The sequence below is a fragment of the Habropoda laboriosa genome, unplaced genomic scaffold (genome assembly GCF_001263275.1).
Source record: "Habropoda laboriosa isolate 0110345459 unplaced genomic scaffold, ASM126327v1 scaffold225, whole genome shotgun sequence".
Taxonomy (NCBI): Eukaryota; Metazoa; Arthropoda; class Insecta; order Hymenoptera; family Apidae; genus Habropoda; species Habropoda laboriosa.
Genome location: NW_017100368.1, coordinates 329,674 through 347,543, shown reverse-complemented (window position 1 = coordinate 347,543; position 17,870 = coordinate 329,674). Strand labels below are relative to the sequence as shown.

At 39.1% G+C, this 17,870-nt stretch overlaps 2 protein-coding genes across 8 annotated transcripts in view; one reads left to right on the top strand and one right to left on the bottom strand.

The window, feature by feature from the left end:
• Positions 1-2,601: 2,601 nt before the first annotated feature.
• Positions 2,602-12,662, top strand: LOC108574749 (alpha-tocopherol transfer protein-like). Of its 5 annotated transcripts, none has more exons than XM_017937388.1 (8): positions 2,602-2,807; positions 2,879-2,935; positions 4,613-4,850; positions 7,352-7,443; positions 7,518-7,763; positions 8,756-8,950; positions 10,497-10,668; positions 12,512-12,662. In XM_017937388.1, exons 3-8 carry the CDS (start codon positions 4,655-4,657, stop codon positions 12,538-12,540), a joined length of 930 nt encoding a protein of 309 aa, XP_017792877.1. In that variant the 5' UTR covers positions 2,602-2,807; positions 2,879-2,935; positions 4,613-4,654; the 3' UTR covers positions 12,541-12,662. The 5 variants fall into 5 exon arrangements, with proteins under 5 accessions (XP_017792877.1, XP_017792873.1, XP_017792875.1 ...); XM_017937384.1 differs by having other exon boundaries at positions 4,445-4,850; XM_017937386.1 differs by having other exon boundaries at positions 2,602-2,935.
• Positions 12,663-13,079: 417 nt separating this feature from the next.
• The window catches only part of LOC108574744 (alpha-tocopherol transfer protein-like), a 32,250-nt gene continuing 27,459 nt past the window's right edge, over positions 13,080-17,870 (bottom strand). For all 3 annotated transcript variants that reach the window (XM_017937379.1, XM_017937377.1, XM_017937378.1), the window contains 3 exons: positions 15,333-15,886; positions 13,908-14,058; positions 13,080-13,643 (listed from right to left, as the gene is read on the bottom strand). In XM_017937379.1, coding sequence (XP_017792868.1) covers positions 13,615-13,643; positions 13,908-14,058; positions 15,333-15,886 — 734 coding nt within the window. In that variant the 3' untranslated portion in view covers positions 13,080-13,614. The remainder of the gene's footprint in view (positions 13,644-13,907; positions 14,059-15,332; positions 15,887-17,870) is intronic.

Below are 17,870 nucleotides of genomic sequence, written 5' to 3'. Positions count from 1 at the left end.
CGTTCGGCAAACTACAAAGGCGTAGTCCCTGACTCTACAAGTGTCAGGTTTAGATTCCTTGCGGACTGACACTTGTGGAGAATTTTCTGTACTTGGTACGATATTTAGCGAATAAAACAGTTGCCTGTCTAGCTTCTATTCTTTTAACTATATTCGCGAAAATTTGAATTTGCATAAAAATCCGCAGTCTAGTTGTAACTTTAAAACGAAAAGAGATTTCGATTGTTTTTGCCATGTAATTCGATCACGCCACTCTGTCGTACATTTTAATAGCATCTGCAAGTGCAATACATTTAACAATAAATTAGTTAATAGTGAAGAGAATAACTGCATTGTTTCTCGGTCATTTTTGATATTTTCCCAAAATTGTAACTTTTGGTCCCAGTCTCCTCTACTAGACGAAGCGTACAAAAAATTTGAAGAAAATTGCAATTGCTCGGAACAGACAAAAAAATAGTGACGATCATTTTTGACAACTCTTTTATACGAGCCCGTAATGAAAATTTGAAGCGTATGATTTACAGATTTATGTCAGTTATGTACATGCACCCCAACGAGCTGGTTACTTCTCTAATCGATAATGAAGGGGAAATCAGAAGACTCAAAATTCTAATTGATTACTTCTAATTGACAATCATTATATACGCAATGCTGAAGGAACACCACCAAGGATGTCCCTTCACGCACGACACGCCAGATTACATCAAATCTGCCGGTTGGCCTAAAAAGAGGCCAGTTGTAGATGTATTATTATTAATAAAAAAAAAAATGATGTTATGTACATGCTGAGAATTTCATCGAAATCGGTTAACGTTGCCAAACGGTTAAAAATTGTAAAAATGCCAGTTTTTCACGACTTTCGGCCTGTAACTGTAATAAATCTAAAATCTGTCCTTTCCGATGAAATTTGAGAATTTTTCAATGTTTGTAAATTCTCAGCATGTACGTAACTGACATAGATCCATGTAACGTACGTTTTAAATTTTCATTACAGGCTCAGATAAAACAGTTGTAAAAAGTGATCTTTCGGCTATTTCGACAAATTGCAATTTTCTACAAATCTTTTGTACGCTTCATCTAGCAGGTACACCAATCCTCCGGTCGTTTGGTCCAATTTAAAAAAAGTTACACCGTTCTAAACGGTGTCCGAATTTTAATAAGAGTAACTGTACGCAGAATATAAAAAGATGTTCCAGGATTTATTACGAAATACCCTCGGATTTATCTGATTGATTCAAGAGATCTTTAAACAAATTACGATATTCTCCATTTTCCTCGTCCAAAGAGAACGTTTTATTTTCTTGTTTTAATCTATCCTTTATTGGTCAGATTTTTAGTAAAGGATTATCCAAGAAGCAGTAAGAATCTGTCCATTTTGTACAATATGTATCGTAGAACTGACTATTAAATCTTCAATAAATTGTTACTGAATTAGTTGTTTCCCTTTACGACTTGTTATCCTTCAATTGGGAAAACAAAATGACCTGGCGATCATTCAGAAGAGATATATTAACGCATAATTGAAGGATTCCGTGCAACATTTTCAGAAATTAAGCATCCAATAAGTTCGTGCCGAAAGCGAAATGTATTTTAATGAAAATCCAAGGAAATTCTACAGCAACGATATCATGGCCTTACAAAAAGGAAAATAGGAAAAAGTAGAATGAGAAGGCACTTACTTCTTTTTTTCTATCAAATTTAAAGGTTCCCTGGAAATATTGATCTAAATTATAAAATTCGACATGAACTTGTGGGATGACCTAGCACATAATTGCTGTTGACGTTAGAGCAATCCTAAGCAACACTCGACACGGAGAAAAAAGAGATTAAAGAAATAAAAATTATTATTTTAAAAATTACTTTCCACCAATGCATGCTCAAAATACTCATTCCTACATTTCATTTGTACATACACCATCTTCCTCAACAGTAATTGAATAATAGTTCGATACAACTGGTCACAAAAATATACTGTTTGCTTCTTGAAATGTTTTCATTTGAAACCTTCATTCCCACGTTTTATTTGTACGCATGCAACATCTTTCTCGACAATAATTGAACGATAATTGAGTGAAACAGGTCTCATCCCTTGAAAATGTTACTTGTTGCTACTTGAAACATTTCAATCTGAAACCCTTCAATCATCTTCGTCGATCCTGCTGCTCAAGGTTGACGAAATGTCAGAATTCCCATCTTGCATATCGTTATCATTATCACCTACTTCATTATTTTAGATTCCACGTGTCGTCCTTTCCCTCGTATGCTTTCAATTGAAATTCCAATGAATACCAGGAAAAGAAGAGTCAAGCTGAAACACGGCACGACATTCACGTGTAATCGGCAGATCACGGCCGCGGAAGGGCGCGAGGAATGTGCACAGGTCAATTCTCAATTATAATATTCGCATCTTGACACCGCGTGTATACCGCACACAGACAAAAACCTCCAACCAGCCACTTTGAAATTTAATTGACCGCGTCCACTACAAAGGATAACCTCCATTGTGTTTCCCACTGTCACGAACACACCGAGGCAAAGGTGGGAGAAACGCTCTCACTTTCCAGCCGATTTCCGACTCGCGAGTCCTGCTTCGAACGCAGTCTTCACCGGTGTCTCGGCCACGTTGGATCATCCTGTGTTCACAAAACCGTATCCTCTTTCCGTGTACACCAGTGCACGCTTGTTTCGAGGATCCGTGTGCCCGATACCGGACACGCTGTTTTTTCGCGCAGAAACCGTGAAATGACATCGTGCAGCACGATCAACAGGACACCGTGAGAAAAGGATACTAAGAAGAGGAAGCAGGGGTAAATTGAACTGTTGAGAGAAAACTCGATCTGCGGAAAGAGGAGAAATTATACCGATCAGACGTTTTCAGAAGTTCTGTTGAGTGGAACTAACGCGAAAGTGGACTTAACGATCAACTGGTATTCAGGTATGCTGATTAAAGAAAGATTTTTCAGGCTTTCTTCTTCTCCCTTTAATCGAGCTGCAACTGCTGTGCCGTAAAGTGGATTCCGCTTGTGCAATTTTTCCGGGGGGGAATTTTCAATACTTCCAAGCTCAGGATAACTTTCTTTCATGTTTTTCATTTGCACGTGTTTCCAGGGAAATCTTGCGGTCACCTAGATCGAGCAACTTTTTCGTTTCGTACAGGAGAGCTGACGGAAAATTTCGACAGTCGAATATAATTGGGAGATAAAATATTTTGCAGTATTGCTCGCGAAACCGTTCGTTGGAAAAGAAGAGGTCAGTTACGAGAACGACGATGTAACAATGATAAACAAAAGCAGACTTTCTCCGGAAAATTTGAATTTCCAATGCGTCGAAAAAAAGAATCGATGTGATTCGTGATCCTGGTGAATGTACAAGTAGGAAACGTCTTATTTACATTTTGTTAGGCTTGAAAACGGTGCAAGTGCATGAATGATAGGAGGTGTAAGATAGACAGCAAAGTTTGTCCAGTACATCACATATCGTGTACACTCGTTAGATACTGGTTGGACTGTTTAATTATCTTATCTGGCGGGGAACTCGTCGGATTAGGATGAGTACATAAGTAATATAAATAGGCAGATTGTGGACAGTGCACTTTGTACGGCGTTGATTTTCAAACGAATCGATCGACTGGCTAATTAAACAGATCGAGGATAGATAATGACCGTAAGAATTCCCTCGTAACAGTGTTTACGTGAATTGAACTGTATTTTGTATTCGTCATGGTTAACATAACTAATGGAGCACGAATGGCATTGAAATAGTCCTAGCAATTAAACAACAGTTTGCAGACAGGTAATTTGGTATTCATTTCAATTATTAGGTTTACACGAAACAAACTCTTATAAATATTGAAGATATTCTAAGCACGACACTATGACTAACTCTTACATATTTATTCTACTCGACAAACATTCGTAGTACACCTTATGTCGCACTACATTGTCACAAACACGCCCCTTGTTGGCATAGCTGATAATCAACAGAAGAAAAATTGCAAATTTCAAATCTCCCACGAATTTAACGTTCCGAAACTTTCAACAACCCCAAAAGTCGAATTATTGTCGAAGAAAGTTCTCCCATCGACACAAATAATTACAAATAACTCTTCCCAATTTCAATTTCAAATTTCCCGCCACTTTAATATCGAAGGAAGAAACACCCCGTTAATGGAAACTGTTTTTAATTTTAACAAATGTCTGCAAATTTCAAATCTCCCATGTATTTAATACCCAGGCCTTCGAACAATTTCTTACCAACCCAAAAATGAAATAATCGTCTAACAAAGTTTCCCTGTCGACACGAATAATTCCAAATAACACTCTACTCAATTTCAATTCAAAATTCATCACGGTACATTATCCACCATGTTGAAGAACAAACACCGTTCAGAGAAATCAAAGAAATGTATTATTTAATTCCTTTATAACATATCTGAACATTGCAGTCAGGTGTACACACGAACAACACACAAGCATATGACACACACACCAATAACCACCATCACCACCACAACAACAACAAAGAATTTTGAGGAAGATCGTCGAGGAAGAAGGAGAGATAGATCGTCTGTGGTTCGTCTAAAATCAGCTGGTTCATCATGTATGTCCGACAGATCGATCTAGTAAGCTCGCAAAAGCGGCTTGCCAGTGACTCTATGGAGAAACAAAAGGTCTCGGAGCACAAGATCACGAGGACAATGGACGTGCCACAGCTGAAGCTGGGCAACTACGTGTTGAAGGCTGAGTTCGACGACCCCGATGAGTTTTTCAGGGAGAAAGCAAGGGACGAGCTACGAGAGACGCCCGAGGTTGTTCAACAGGCACTGAAGGACATCAGGATGTTGCTGAAAGGTAATGGCTGTTGCTGGAAGTGGCCATTGGTGGCGCCATGCGATCATGGTGGCAGCATGGCTACGTGCATGGTTGCTTGAGTGGATCTCTGGTGAAAAGAATGACTTTGAACGACTGGAGAATTTGTTTTGGAATTTCAGGATGGATGTCAGGGTTTCGACTGAAAGTGGACGTTGTGGAGGTTATGGCAGTGTGGATGATTTTATGGGAAATGGTCGGTACCACGTTTGAGAATTTGTTGATTTGTTGGTGCTGAATGACTGGAGAATTTACTTTGGAAGTTTCGGATGGATGTCAGGGTTCAGCTTGAAAGTGGACGTTGTGGAGGTTATGGCAGTGTGGATGATTTTATGGGAAATGGTCGGTACCATGTTCGAGGATTTGTTGATTTGTTGAAGTGCAATTGACAGGAAATTTTTCTTAGGAATTTTTAAGAAGGGTTCAAAATCACGACGATGGAAGCTGCTGAGGTAATGAGAGTATGGATGAATTTGTGGGAAATGGTCTGCGTCGTGCTTTGGGATCTGTTGATTTGTCGATTTTCAATCGACAGAAAATTTTGCTTGTGAATTTTCACGAAGGGTTGAAGATCGTGGTGGAAGTTATGGGAGGAGTGTGAATGGAAGATGGATGGTTAGTATCGTGTTTTAGGGTATGTTGGTTCGAAAGTTTGGGAAAGTTTGTTTTCAATCGATAAGAAATTTGTTTAGAAATTTCTGAAGGGAGTTGAAAATCACGGTAATACAAGTTGCAGAGGTTGTAAGGTGAGTGTGAGGGTGATTTTGTGGAAGATAGATGGTCAACATCGTATTTTAGGATCTGTTGGTTCGAAAGTCTGGGAAGGATTGTATTCGATCCAAAGGAAATTTTCATAGAAGTTTAAGAATCGTGATAGTGGAATGTACAGACGTTGAGACTTAATTTAACACGTTAAGCGCCATGTCAGTCACCGGCGACTGACGTTATTCTTTCCGTTCAGGCCGCGTCAGTCACCGGTGACTGACAGTATACTTTTCGTTGGTCGTCTTCTGTTTACAGTTCGCATGGCCCACTTGACGGCCAAGTGTGGCCTGAACGGAACGGTAAGCAAAACAGAGGCTAGGCGTTTAACGTGTTAAGGGCAATTTGACGAATACCGTTAACAAACGTTGGTTTTAGCTTGAAATTTCTGGGAAATATTCGAGATTACGTTGGAGCTCGAACAGTGTGCGCGGGCTTTTATGAATAGAAGGGAAGTATAGATTTCGGTTTGTTCGAAGAAGTCTGAATAGCAAGAGATGAACGGATAATCGATCGGAGAAATAAATAGAGGAGGGCTCGAACGCTTTTTTAGGTTCTTTGTCATTCTGTTGTTGGAGCTAGGTGGAGAGAAGCAAAGGAGGAAAAATATTTTTGTACTCATGATTCATTAGGGTACAGGAGCGCGAGAAGAAGCTTCCTCTGTGCAAATACTGAGCAAACACATCGCAATGCGGGCCTTCCTTTGCTTGCTTTACACTTCACTCGTTGATATTCTCTTTTAAATTAGAATGGAGATTTGAACAGGCACAAAGAACTGTTTCAGAGCTTTCGATCGACGTCTAATCTAATAAAAAATTTAAAAACTCGATCCTCATCTGCACTAAGATAAGAAAAAGAAAAAGGGGGAACGACATTATCCAGATTTTGATAATCGAAAGAAAATTCAAAGTCTAAAATAATCAATCCAAATAATTGACAGAGGAGCAATCACGTTCGTTCGTTAAATTCGATAACCGTTTTTATCATTTATTAATCAGATTGAATCGGGGTCTCTTAATCCTCGATAAATATTCTCCAACCTAGTCGATTAAAAGACAAATAAATATGATTAAATATTTCACAAAGATTGAATCTACTCGAGTGAAAATCGAAGCGATTCTATAATCGAATTATAGTTGAAATTAACTCGACGTTTTTCTAACGACCGTTCCCATAACTGAGAGTGGAACTCCACGAGCAATTCAACAGTGTCGAGATGTGACCATGCTGAATTCGCTCATAATGTTCAGAACCGGTCGAGTGAAAACGAAAGTTTCACTCTCCAAATGTAGCTTAAAGGAAGACGATAGAAATTGCACGTGATACTTCTGGCAAATAATTGAATAGAAATTTACGACGTTTTTGTGCAACGATAAAATGAATATTCAGCGAAATCTCAGGAAATTACACGTTCGAAGGGTTCCTTTATTTTCATTTAACAAATCTCAGAAAATAGCACGTTACAAAAACCAAAATTAGTCCACTTGTCGTGGAGAATTTAATTTTCTTCCCTCGTGACGATGAGAATCAACAAAAACAGGCGTTTTTGTGAAACAATTTCCTCTTCACGCTAATAGCGGATAATCTAAGCGTGCAATGATTGATTGTTACGATCATATGTAACAGCTCGTTTTATCGCTCGAAATTGTAATGTAGCTTCTTACGCAAAAAAGTAACGAGTATAATTACAGAGTATTAAGCTGCTTGTTTTCCATCCTCAGACGAGCCAGAGCTGAACGTGCCGGATGACGATGAATTTTACCAGAAGTTCCTGCGACCTTGCAAATGGTATCCAAAAAGTGCTTTCGAGCTTGTAAGTAAAACTCTGTTTAATTGAAATGAAAATAAACACTAAATCACATTTCCAAAATTCTCTTAATTTCACAGATGAAAAGGTTCTACCAGTTCAGGAAGAACAACCCGCGCTACTGTTCCAAATTATTACCCAGCACCGAGAAGAAGGTTTTGTCATCAGAAATTGTAATACCGTTGCCGGAACGCACGAAAGATGGTTGCAGATTGCTTTTAATTAACTCAGGGAGGAAATGGAATACTAAGGTCGTCAGCATCGACGAGATATTACGATCTGTTATGCTGTCGCTGGACGCGGCCATGGCTGAGCCCAAGACACAGGTACGTATCAAATACAAACAAATTCTTACAAACGACAAGGAACACTTTGACAATTTTGTCGATCATTTTATCGTCCCATTTGGTAATTAATGGTAAATAATTAATTTGCACGCGAAATAATAAGAAAATAATTAAATAGAAATGAAAGTTTCACGGAAGTGGTCGGAGATAGTTTGGAAACGACAAGTTATGCATTATGACCGAATGTATAATAGACCGCGCGACACCGTCCTTCCGGACGCATATTTGGTGTCTATAGGGGACGGCGCTCGCTCCAAGTCGACACGCGCCACTTGGTCAAATTTCTCCGAGTACCATTGTCCACGCCGGATGGTTCGTCGCCGAGACAAGTTACCATTGTACACTGCCACTCAAAAGTTTAGGACGATTTATCAACTTGCGCTAATATCGAATCCACCGATCTTTCATAGATTTGCAATCAAAGTGTCACAGGTATCGATAAACAATTTACTTGGATTTGCTAGATTTGGTTTAACGAAAGATTGATTCGACGTTTCTCAGATTTATAACGTTCTTCTGAATATCCTTGCAGTACACAGGTGTCCGAAACTTTTCGGCAGGCGTATATGTTGCAATCCACAAGTTGTTGACCTTCTTGATTCATATTTGGCGTCTATGGAGGCCCTATAGAGGAAGCCTCGTTTGAAATGTATAATTCGACGTGTATTACGTCACTGAACATTCCTCCGCCATAAATTCTTCGCCTCTTTAACCCCTTAACGCTCACACGTGCACAAGTAATCCTCCGATAACTGCAATTTTGTTTAATTATTTTCTCTCGTTTTCCGTATTGCGTTACGCTTTCTACTATGGCAAACATGTAATAACAGAAACTTCCTTCTACACGCGCAGGAAATAATTTAGAAGAAGGTAAAGCTGACCATTTTTGGCATATCAAGTTGAAAGAAATGCGCGCGTTAAGGGGTTCATTTCGAAGGATTGCTTAAAAATTTGTCTGTCTTCTGTTTCAGATCGGTGGTGTACACGTAATGTTGAACATGGACGGTTTCACGCTGACCCACGTGACACATATCACCCCAACATTCGCTGCTACAGTGATGGAATGGGTTCAGAGGAGTTTACCCTGTCGTCTGAAGGGCATCCACGTGGTGAATCAACCTTTCATATTCAACATGGTCTACGCCATTTTTAAACCTTTCTTGATGGTAGATATTTCAGACGATCACTTTTTGTATGAAAAATTTTGCACTTGATCGAAAGGTGGTACAATAGGACGCCCTATAACGCGGGAGATATGTTCCGCTTTCTACGAATATCGTATAAAGAGCGCAGGAAGTTAGAATTAACCCCTTAACCTATAACAACGAGTCACACTCGTGACAAAGATTTGATATGTTCCGCTTTCTACGAATATCGTATAAAGAGCGCAGGAAGTTAGAATTAACCCCTTAACAACGAGTCACACTCGTGACAAAGATTCCAGTCAGGATATGTTAATAAGAAAAATTAATCGCAATCCTGACTTTCGTTTGAATTTATAACACTGAGAATTACTAAATGTAGTTAACCCCTTAACCTATGATTTCTTTTCTGACAGTGCATCTAAGCGTCAGCCATTTACTGTTCTACTACTGTGTCAGGTAACGAAAGCGAACCTGTTACGGATTAATAACATTTAGTAATCCTCAGTCTTGCAAATTCAAACGAAAGTTAGGATTACAATGAATTTTTCTTACTAATATCACTATTTTTCTCACATCTTGACCAAAATCTTTGCCACGAGTCCGACATGTTGCTATAGGTCAAGGGGTTCACCTACAACAGATTAGCTTTTGTTATCTGATACAGCACTAAAACACTAAACGACTGACCCTTAGATGCACAGTCAGAAAAAGATCATAGGTTAAGGGGTTAAATACGAAGTATTTTTTATATATCAGAAAATAACATGTATTTTATTGTTTTCTTTAAACAGCAGAAACTTGAAATTTTCTTCATTATATGTACGTATATATGTGTGGAGTAATTTAAAATCGCGTTACAGGGGGGGAAGTAGCAATTTTTTGATGACCTTAACCCTTTCGTTACTATTGGCGACAAGGGTACTTTGAAAATTTACTCACACTGTACAGTTCGCGCCTTTTGGCGCACCTCTAGTCTGATTGAACCCTTAATTTCAAAACGATGCAGCCGTGATTAAAAATATACCGTCAGTCATCCACGTTACGCGTTAAAATCTGCCGTAGCGATAGGGTTAAGGTGCGTTCGAACCAAACGAACGAATGCTCGTTCATTCCCCGCTTCCAAAAATTCTTCGTACATTCAGCAGTACGTTTACGCTTGTTTGGACTTGAATTTTGTCGAAGTGGAAGGGGGTTCCACTTGTATTTCGATTTCGATGTCGAACGATGTTCGGCGTTTAACTACTATCCGCCAGAAACCACGGTTTTCGAGCGGACACAAAAGCGAATTTGAATGGCAAAAGAATCCCGTGAAATGGAAAACAAGGAAAGAAGAGTAGCTGCTAACGAAATAATTCAGCCCGCCTCTTTGTCTCGAATATTTAGCACAGTTGGCCTTTGATCGAGAGCCAAGGTGAAAGCAACGATCCAAACATGCTAATGGATTTTTTTAATCACCGTTTCTCATGTATTCATTTAGATGGATCAACATGATTCGCTGTTATTCCTCCTTTTGTCGTGATATTGAACTAAACACCACTCCACCTTTCTCTTCTCTTTCTTTTCACAGGAAAAAACGCGCAAGAGGCTCCATTTCCACGGTACAAACAGGAATACCTTGATCTCTCATCTGGGAACGAAATGTCTACCCGTTGAATTTGGAGGAGAAATGGAGATGCCTACCGAACCTATTGGTCAGAGTGTCTGTGACTATTTCTGCTGGTTCGAGAAGAATTTCGAGGGTAATTATACGAATTCTTCTTTTTCTACTTTTCTAGGGATTTCACGACGATTTAACCCTTTCACTGGATCTATACGTCAATTCCTCTTTTAAATATAAATCCTAACTAAATTATATGCTTCTTAAGCTATTCATAAATGAATCAATTTTCAAATCAGCTACTTTTCAACTATGTTCGTTCCTCAAAATTATACGAATTTACGAAGTTGTTTCCTGCGAACGCGTATGTATACGAGTCCATTGTCCTCGGAGGTGTAAAGGATATTTATAAAATTGTCACTACAGCTTACTCGTCAGAAAACGGATGTTACAATTGTATATGGAACGGATGCCCCTATTTTTACCAAACGATTGCAAGAGCAGAAAAAGCGAACGTTGCATCGCGTATTTGCAAAATTGTCGCCGTATAAGCGGATATTTCGTTGTGTCGCAATCGGTTGTGTCGCACTTCTGTCAAAGTAGGGGGCTGTTTTCATCACCGAATGAATTTTTACGTTCAAACGTGGCTGAAACTCGTGCCGTTTGCGTAATTACGCACCAGTTTGTGTTATGTCACGGATTTGAGTTGCGCAACCATCGCAGCGTGTATAATCTTCCCCGTGCACGGCAAATGCTGATTGCCCCGCCGCGCAACTTCGTCCACGGATTACGTCACAGGATTTAATTAAAGCCTCGCGGAAAATCGTGTGCCACCTTGAGCTGTGTGTCTTTTTATCGTTTGTCTTTAAGATCGCGTTTATCTAATTAGGAAAATAATTTTACACCGACTTCGAGGAATTTTTGTGAGGGATCTGAAGAAGCTTCTTCGAAGTCTCTTCATTCTTTCAAGGGCTAGAAAAATGGTCAATGGTTTCAGATTCTTTGCAACTTTTTTTTTAGTTATACTGACAGTGAAGTTTGGAAGTGATTTTTAATTTGATTAGGATCGATTCTTTTTTCTATAACACGTTAAGCGCCAGGCCTCTTTTGTCTTCCTTTCCTTTCTGTGTAAGGTTGCGATAAGACTGCATGTGTTTTAATAATACTCGTTAAAATTTTTGTTTGGTAACAAGTAATATTTAGGTTCACTCTTTTACGATCTCCGAATTATTTAAAATTTATTAATAGAAGAATATAATTTTTTAAATTGTATATCGTCAGTCAACAGTGACTGACGCGGCCCGAACGAAAAGTATACTGTCAGTCACCGGTGATTGACATGGCGCTTAGCGTGTTAACCCTCGTACGACGAATGCAGGGTCGTTTTGACTCGACAGCGATAAAGTCAGGCGGCTCAGATTATGTTTGGTGCAGGAAATACACCTATTTTACGTACCAAGTGTAAATAACCAAGGAAAATATAAAATATATACAGGGTGTCCCAGTATTGACGGTACAACCGTGGTGGAGGTGATTCTACATGAGAAAATAAGTCGAAAATATGGAGTAAATGTTTTTCAATCGAGGCTTCGTTTTCGAGAAAATCGACTAAATTTTCTTCTAGTACGCATGCACACACAAATTTATATCCGATTCCTTCTTGAAGCCCGTGAGCAATAGAAATTTTGCTACGGGTCAAAACGACCCCTGCATTCGTCTCCCGTGTCCGTCTGAAACCATTCGCCTTCCGAGGGTTAACTTATGATTGGCTAATTTTCATTTCACGTTAACAACACGAGGAAAAGTGTACGATTTACGTTAACCGCGGGTTTAGGCTAATTTTACCCTAACCTGCGACGAGTTTTGCAAGTACAATCGGGGTAATAATAGTCCTCGAGCGTTCAGAACTGCTTATCGGTCTGGACAATCCGTGTTTGCGTGGAACTTTTCACGCGGTAATGCTTAATTTTCGATTTCTTTTGCAGAGTCGAATACGTACGGATATACCTGTTAAGTGTACAAAATAATAAGCGAGCGTCTGCAATGGACGATCAACCTCACACGATCAATGTCGAAGCGTGACGAAGTAACGAGATCTCGCGATTCGCGTTTTTTATCGACACGAAACGAAGAGAACGGGGTAAAAGTGAGAAACGAGATGAAAGCGAACGTCTCGTGTTCGTTGTCATTGCGATAGATAGGAAGATAAATGGATCATATCGGAATGATAACAATTATTCTTTCTTCTTCTTTTTTTTTTTTTTTTTTTTGTCATTATCGATAGATCAATTCTTGAAATTTCCTTAGGTGAAAGAACGATTCTCGATGAACATTGTTATCCATCATTGTTACTCGATCTGCTAGAAAGTTTTCATTCTCGAAATCAAATATACAACGATTTGTGATAAACAACATATGATACACGTGATTTGTTGTACAATTGATCAATTGTAAAAGAATATTTAATAAAAAGAAATTATTCTGAAGAAAAACAGCTTCGACGACGGTACGAGTAATTATTCATTTTAATAATATCTTAAATATTTGCGTATTTTACACACCCTTTTAATTTTCGTTCCACGAACTGATTCATTTTCGTAGTAAATTAACTAATTAATCGACAATACCATAGGAATCTTAAATTACGTGTAAATTTGAAATCAAACAGTACAATTTGAACAACATTATCAAGCAAGATTTATTACACTCTCCACGATCCTTTTTCTCTCGTGGTGCGTTGCTTTCGGAAAATAGTGAAAAAATTCTCTTAATATCTAAGAAACAAGGATACCTAACAAGGTAATTCAATTACTTTTTCTTATGGTGATCCAGACCGATTGATCTGTGCAACAGACTGTAACATTTTTCACTTCTTTCCATGCTTCTTACAAAAAATATCGTTAATATCGTAGAAAGTCAACTAGAGATTATTCGTCCATAAATAAGTTATACACCGAACTTGAGTCGTAATACCGACGAAACAACCCACAGCCGACATCGTTCCTCGAAAATCGTTCCTTAGCATCGATCCTCGACAGAACGATCGTTCTTCTTTGTCCATCCTTGAAGGCACATCGAAGTGGACGAATTATTTCTTGAAACCGTACGAGTTGATCGCTGAAAGAAGTAAGAAAAAGAATTAATCGACAATTATTAACTGTTAAACGTTAGAACAATAATTAATAATTGTTAAAATAAGAATTATACCTCCTACTTTCAACAATAACGCGATTCGTTAATTTTCTTAATGATATTCTCGTTTGGAATTGAAGAAAGCATGAGGAAAATGGAAGAAGAAATGTATATTTGTTGCATAAAAGTATCGTTTATTTCGATTAGAAGATATAATTAATTCACTGTTTTCATACTCATAGTTCGTACCATCGTATTCTTTGTCGCACATTAATAACAACGACAACCATTGCGGTCCTGTTACGCGTTCAAGCTGCAGAGTTCCTCCGTAACACGCCGGCAGACATTTCGGTGAAATGTACTGGTGCAACGATTTGCGATCTGTGCCATGGAAGATGATCTGGAAAGAGGAAGTTATATATTGAAGTTACGTGAGAGACTTTTTCATTAATTTAGTTCACTTCTGATTTCCTCGAGAATAAAACAGAACTCTTCCTAAAATTGATACTATAAACACTGACACCCTCGTCTTCTTTCTTCGTGCAATGTTATTGCTCAAAAGTTTCGTGTCTTTTCCCATTTCTAAATACAAAACTGAATTCTGCAATAAAAAATACTACTTCCATAAGTATTCAACTGTTACGAGGTGGATTGAAAAGTTCGCGGCCTAAGTGGGAAGAACTGCTGTTAGGTGCTTGCAATTTTTACGGTGCAATCTGCGATCGTTTGTGTACCGACGTACGAAGTTTCGTGGCTCTGTCAGTTTTTCGTTCTCTTTTACAGCTGGCGAAGTAGGGGCGTTTACAGCGACGGAGAAGAGACGAATAGAAGCGAGGAATGATCCAGTACCTGGTGACAAAGGACACCACCGCAAGGACCTCGAATGATTTTCGCAAGGACTTGGAATAATTTTTGCAAGGTCCTTGAATGATCTTCGAAGTGAGGTCCTTTACCTTCAGGTATTGGATCGCTGTACGTTTTCTAATTTTGTCCATCTCCACTCCATCTACTGCAAATACCTCTACTTCACTATGCTCTAGAAAAATGACGACAGAGACACGAAAGTGTATACATTAGTACACAATTAATTACATATTATTCGGTAAAAATGACAAGCATTTAGCTGCAATCCTTCATACTTAGGCCACGAACTTTCCAATCCACCCTAGTATAATAGGCAAAAAATAAACCCTCGTCCTTTTTTTCCTCGGCTCCTCTTTAATAAAACCAAATAACTCCGAGATTGTAAATGTCAGACGTGGAAATATTGAAATCAATTTCAACTCGAGTACTCAAGTAGAAAGTATGTGTTTCACTGATCACGAAAGGGTTAAAATTTCTTTCAAACACTTCCTTTCTAACCCTCGGACAGCGGATGGCGTGTTTGACGCACGCACCGCGGATGCCGGGTCAAATATGACCCAACGCTAGAATTTCTTTCGTACGCAAACGAAGCCACGTTTCTTCATTTGATTAGGCATTATATCGTTTAAAATTATGAGACAGATATGTGGAGAGGAGAGTCGTGACACTGTTCAGAAAGTCGGTTGAGACAGGGGACATCTAAAATCCGGGTCAGAAGTGACCCGGCCTCCGCCGTCCGAAGGTTAATAGAACCAGATAATTGCAAATGTGGAAAAATTTTGAAAAAACCTCGACAAATTCTCAACTCACCCTACTCTTCAATTTCTCCCTAAGGAACGGTTTGAACAACGCGAACACCATGTTGAACACGTACGGTTGATTAACGATATGTATGTTCTTCACTCTGAGTGGCACAGCGTCCTGCAGCCAGTCCACTATTCTTTTAGCAAACGGCGGCGTGAATTGCCAAGTTTGCTGAAGACTGAGTCCGTCCATGTCGAAGATCACGATAGCACCTGCGATCTGAGTAGCTGGTTCCAACATGGCGGCCTCTAGATAGAGCACACAACCTTTGAACACCTCGTCTAAGTTACACTTATTGTGCTTCCATTTTTTCCCCAATTCAATGATCAATATCCTTCGTCCATGTTGATCTCGGTTTGGCAACACTTGCAGAATATTCTGTTCGAAGATATTTTTCTCTCTGCTAGGCTTCAAATCCTTGTACACGTTCGAGTGTTTCTCTTTGAAGTTGTAGTAATTCTTGACCAACTTCAGCGCTGACTCTGGGTAGTATTTGCACGGCCTGAGGAATCGGATCAGCCAGGCCTCGTTCTCCAAAGGTATCTTCAGATCTCTCTCCGCTGTTGAGGATTGAAGATAATTTAAAATACGCGATCGACTGTTAAATGTTTAATATTCGCGTAATAGTTTAGAATAATATTATCTCCTAGGTTTGTCTCGATCACTGTAAATTTCAAATTACCTCACGTTAATTGGTTTTTTGCCAATTTCTTTTGCTTTGTCTCCAACTTTGCTTGTGAACAACTCTACTTACTTAATGTCCGCTAATATTTCAGCTAATATTTATTATAACATAATTCTATCATTAATTTCCATGAGAGTACGTTGGATCTTATATTTTGTAAACACATTCTTGTCTCTTGTACTGAAACTATCTTCTTTTTGTATAATTGTGTTACCGCCGTCGTAAGGATACTCGTCACATATAGTATTAATATATTGTATTTGTAATGGAAATTTATTTCCGCCAATCAATTTAAATAAATAAATAATGGAACTCTTGAAAGTCTTGGTAATTTTCAAAGTCTTGAAAGCTTCGATAAGACTTGAGAGCTTGGAAACTTGGTGAGTATTCAGTATCTTGCAAACATTTTGAATGCCTTTACACAAGCAGTATCGTTGACATAAAATACATAAAAGCTTTGAAGACCTATCAAGACTTCCAAGATCTATCAAAGCTTTCAAGAATTTCAAGACTTCCAAGGTCTACCGAAACCTTACAGACTCAAGATTCAAGACTTTCAGGAGTTTCAAGTATCGAATTAGGTTCGAAGAGATTCGAATTTCCACAGTATTAAAAAAATTCGAATCCCTTTGTAAGTGTCTTCAATGGATAGGAGGATAGTGCGTGTATCTGGGTTGCTTAGTACCCACACAGTAAGTTCTTTTAAAGTCTTTACTAATTAGCTGGCTCGCGAGGTTTACACTTGACTGCCTACCGCTTACCCTGACTGACTGACTTCCAGTCACCTCGCGAGCTTCTTTCTCACCCTCTTCTTTTTCCTGATTGGTTACTCCCAACGTATCGGTCGCAACCAATCAGGAATTTTGTCTTTAACCCGCCGCTAGTCCTTTGCGCGCTTTTTCCAGGACCGCGGCGAATTATGGTGGGGGCGTATTGTCCGCTGTAGCGCATTTGGCAGCGCATTTTCCTTCAGGTTCGGTACTTGAGACATGTGGCCCGGGCCTCTGGGCCCGTACGCGGACCTTTCGGCAACCCTTGGTTTATGACCTGGCAAATTGCTATTGAGACCGTTGATGGAAGTTTCTACGAAAACATGCATTGCTAGATTTACTAAACATTAAACAGACTAAAACGGTTTTCTCAAAAATAGCTTTGTTGAACCGTGTTGGTCGTCCGCGCAGCAAATGCTTGCTTCTGCACTACAGCTGGTCGCCACACCTTCAAAATTGAGATTCAGATATCCCTCGCTAAGGTAAAGGTATCAGTAGTTGACCAATTTTTAGAGAAACGTATAGTTGGAGCCACGATATAGCGAGGTCGTAAATTAAACTCTCAAGAATCGGCACTCAAGGCCGTGTGTTGCAGTCTGTTTGAGGGTTCCAACAATAAACGAATGGTAGCATATGATTTGGTACTTCAAGTAGAAAATGGTATTTCATTTACAAATGGAAAATATGTTAATATTAAAGCTACACAATCCTTTTGCATTTTCTATCTGTATATAACACGAGCAGGTAAATGAAGATGTTAAAGACCTCAATAAGACCTTTACTTGTAACCGTACTTCCAAAAGCGGCTTCCCCCAGAGGGAGAAACCCTAATTTGTCCTAGCTGCATGCAGTTTTCAGTAAATATATTAGAATCAGTTTGACTTTCGCTGGATACAAGAATTCTTCGTACGGTCCTGACAATGGTTTCAAGTACTTATCTGCTCGTATTTCTGTCAATTTCGGGGTCCCGGCAGCTAAAACATGTTTACTTTGACGCCTAACCGATTTTACGACCTCGCTATATCGTGGCCCCGACTATACAAGTGGACACCAGTTTTAACTTTTTGGGTGTCCAGAGACAGTTCCATA

Coding starts and splice junctions, on each gene's coding strand:
- LOC108574749 (XM_017937384.1), top strand. CDS start 4,598: ATGTATGTCCGACAGATCGATCTAGTAAGCTCGCAAAAGCGGCTTGCC. Junction 7,764..8,755: donor TGGCTGAGCCCAAGACACAG/GTACGTATCAAA, acceptor CTTCTGTTTCAG/ATCGGTGGTGTACACGTAAT. Junction 8,951..10,496: donor TTTTTAAACCTTTCTTGATG/GTAGATATTTCA, acceptor TTCTTTTCACAG/GAAAAAACGCGCAAGAGGCT.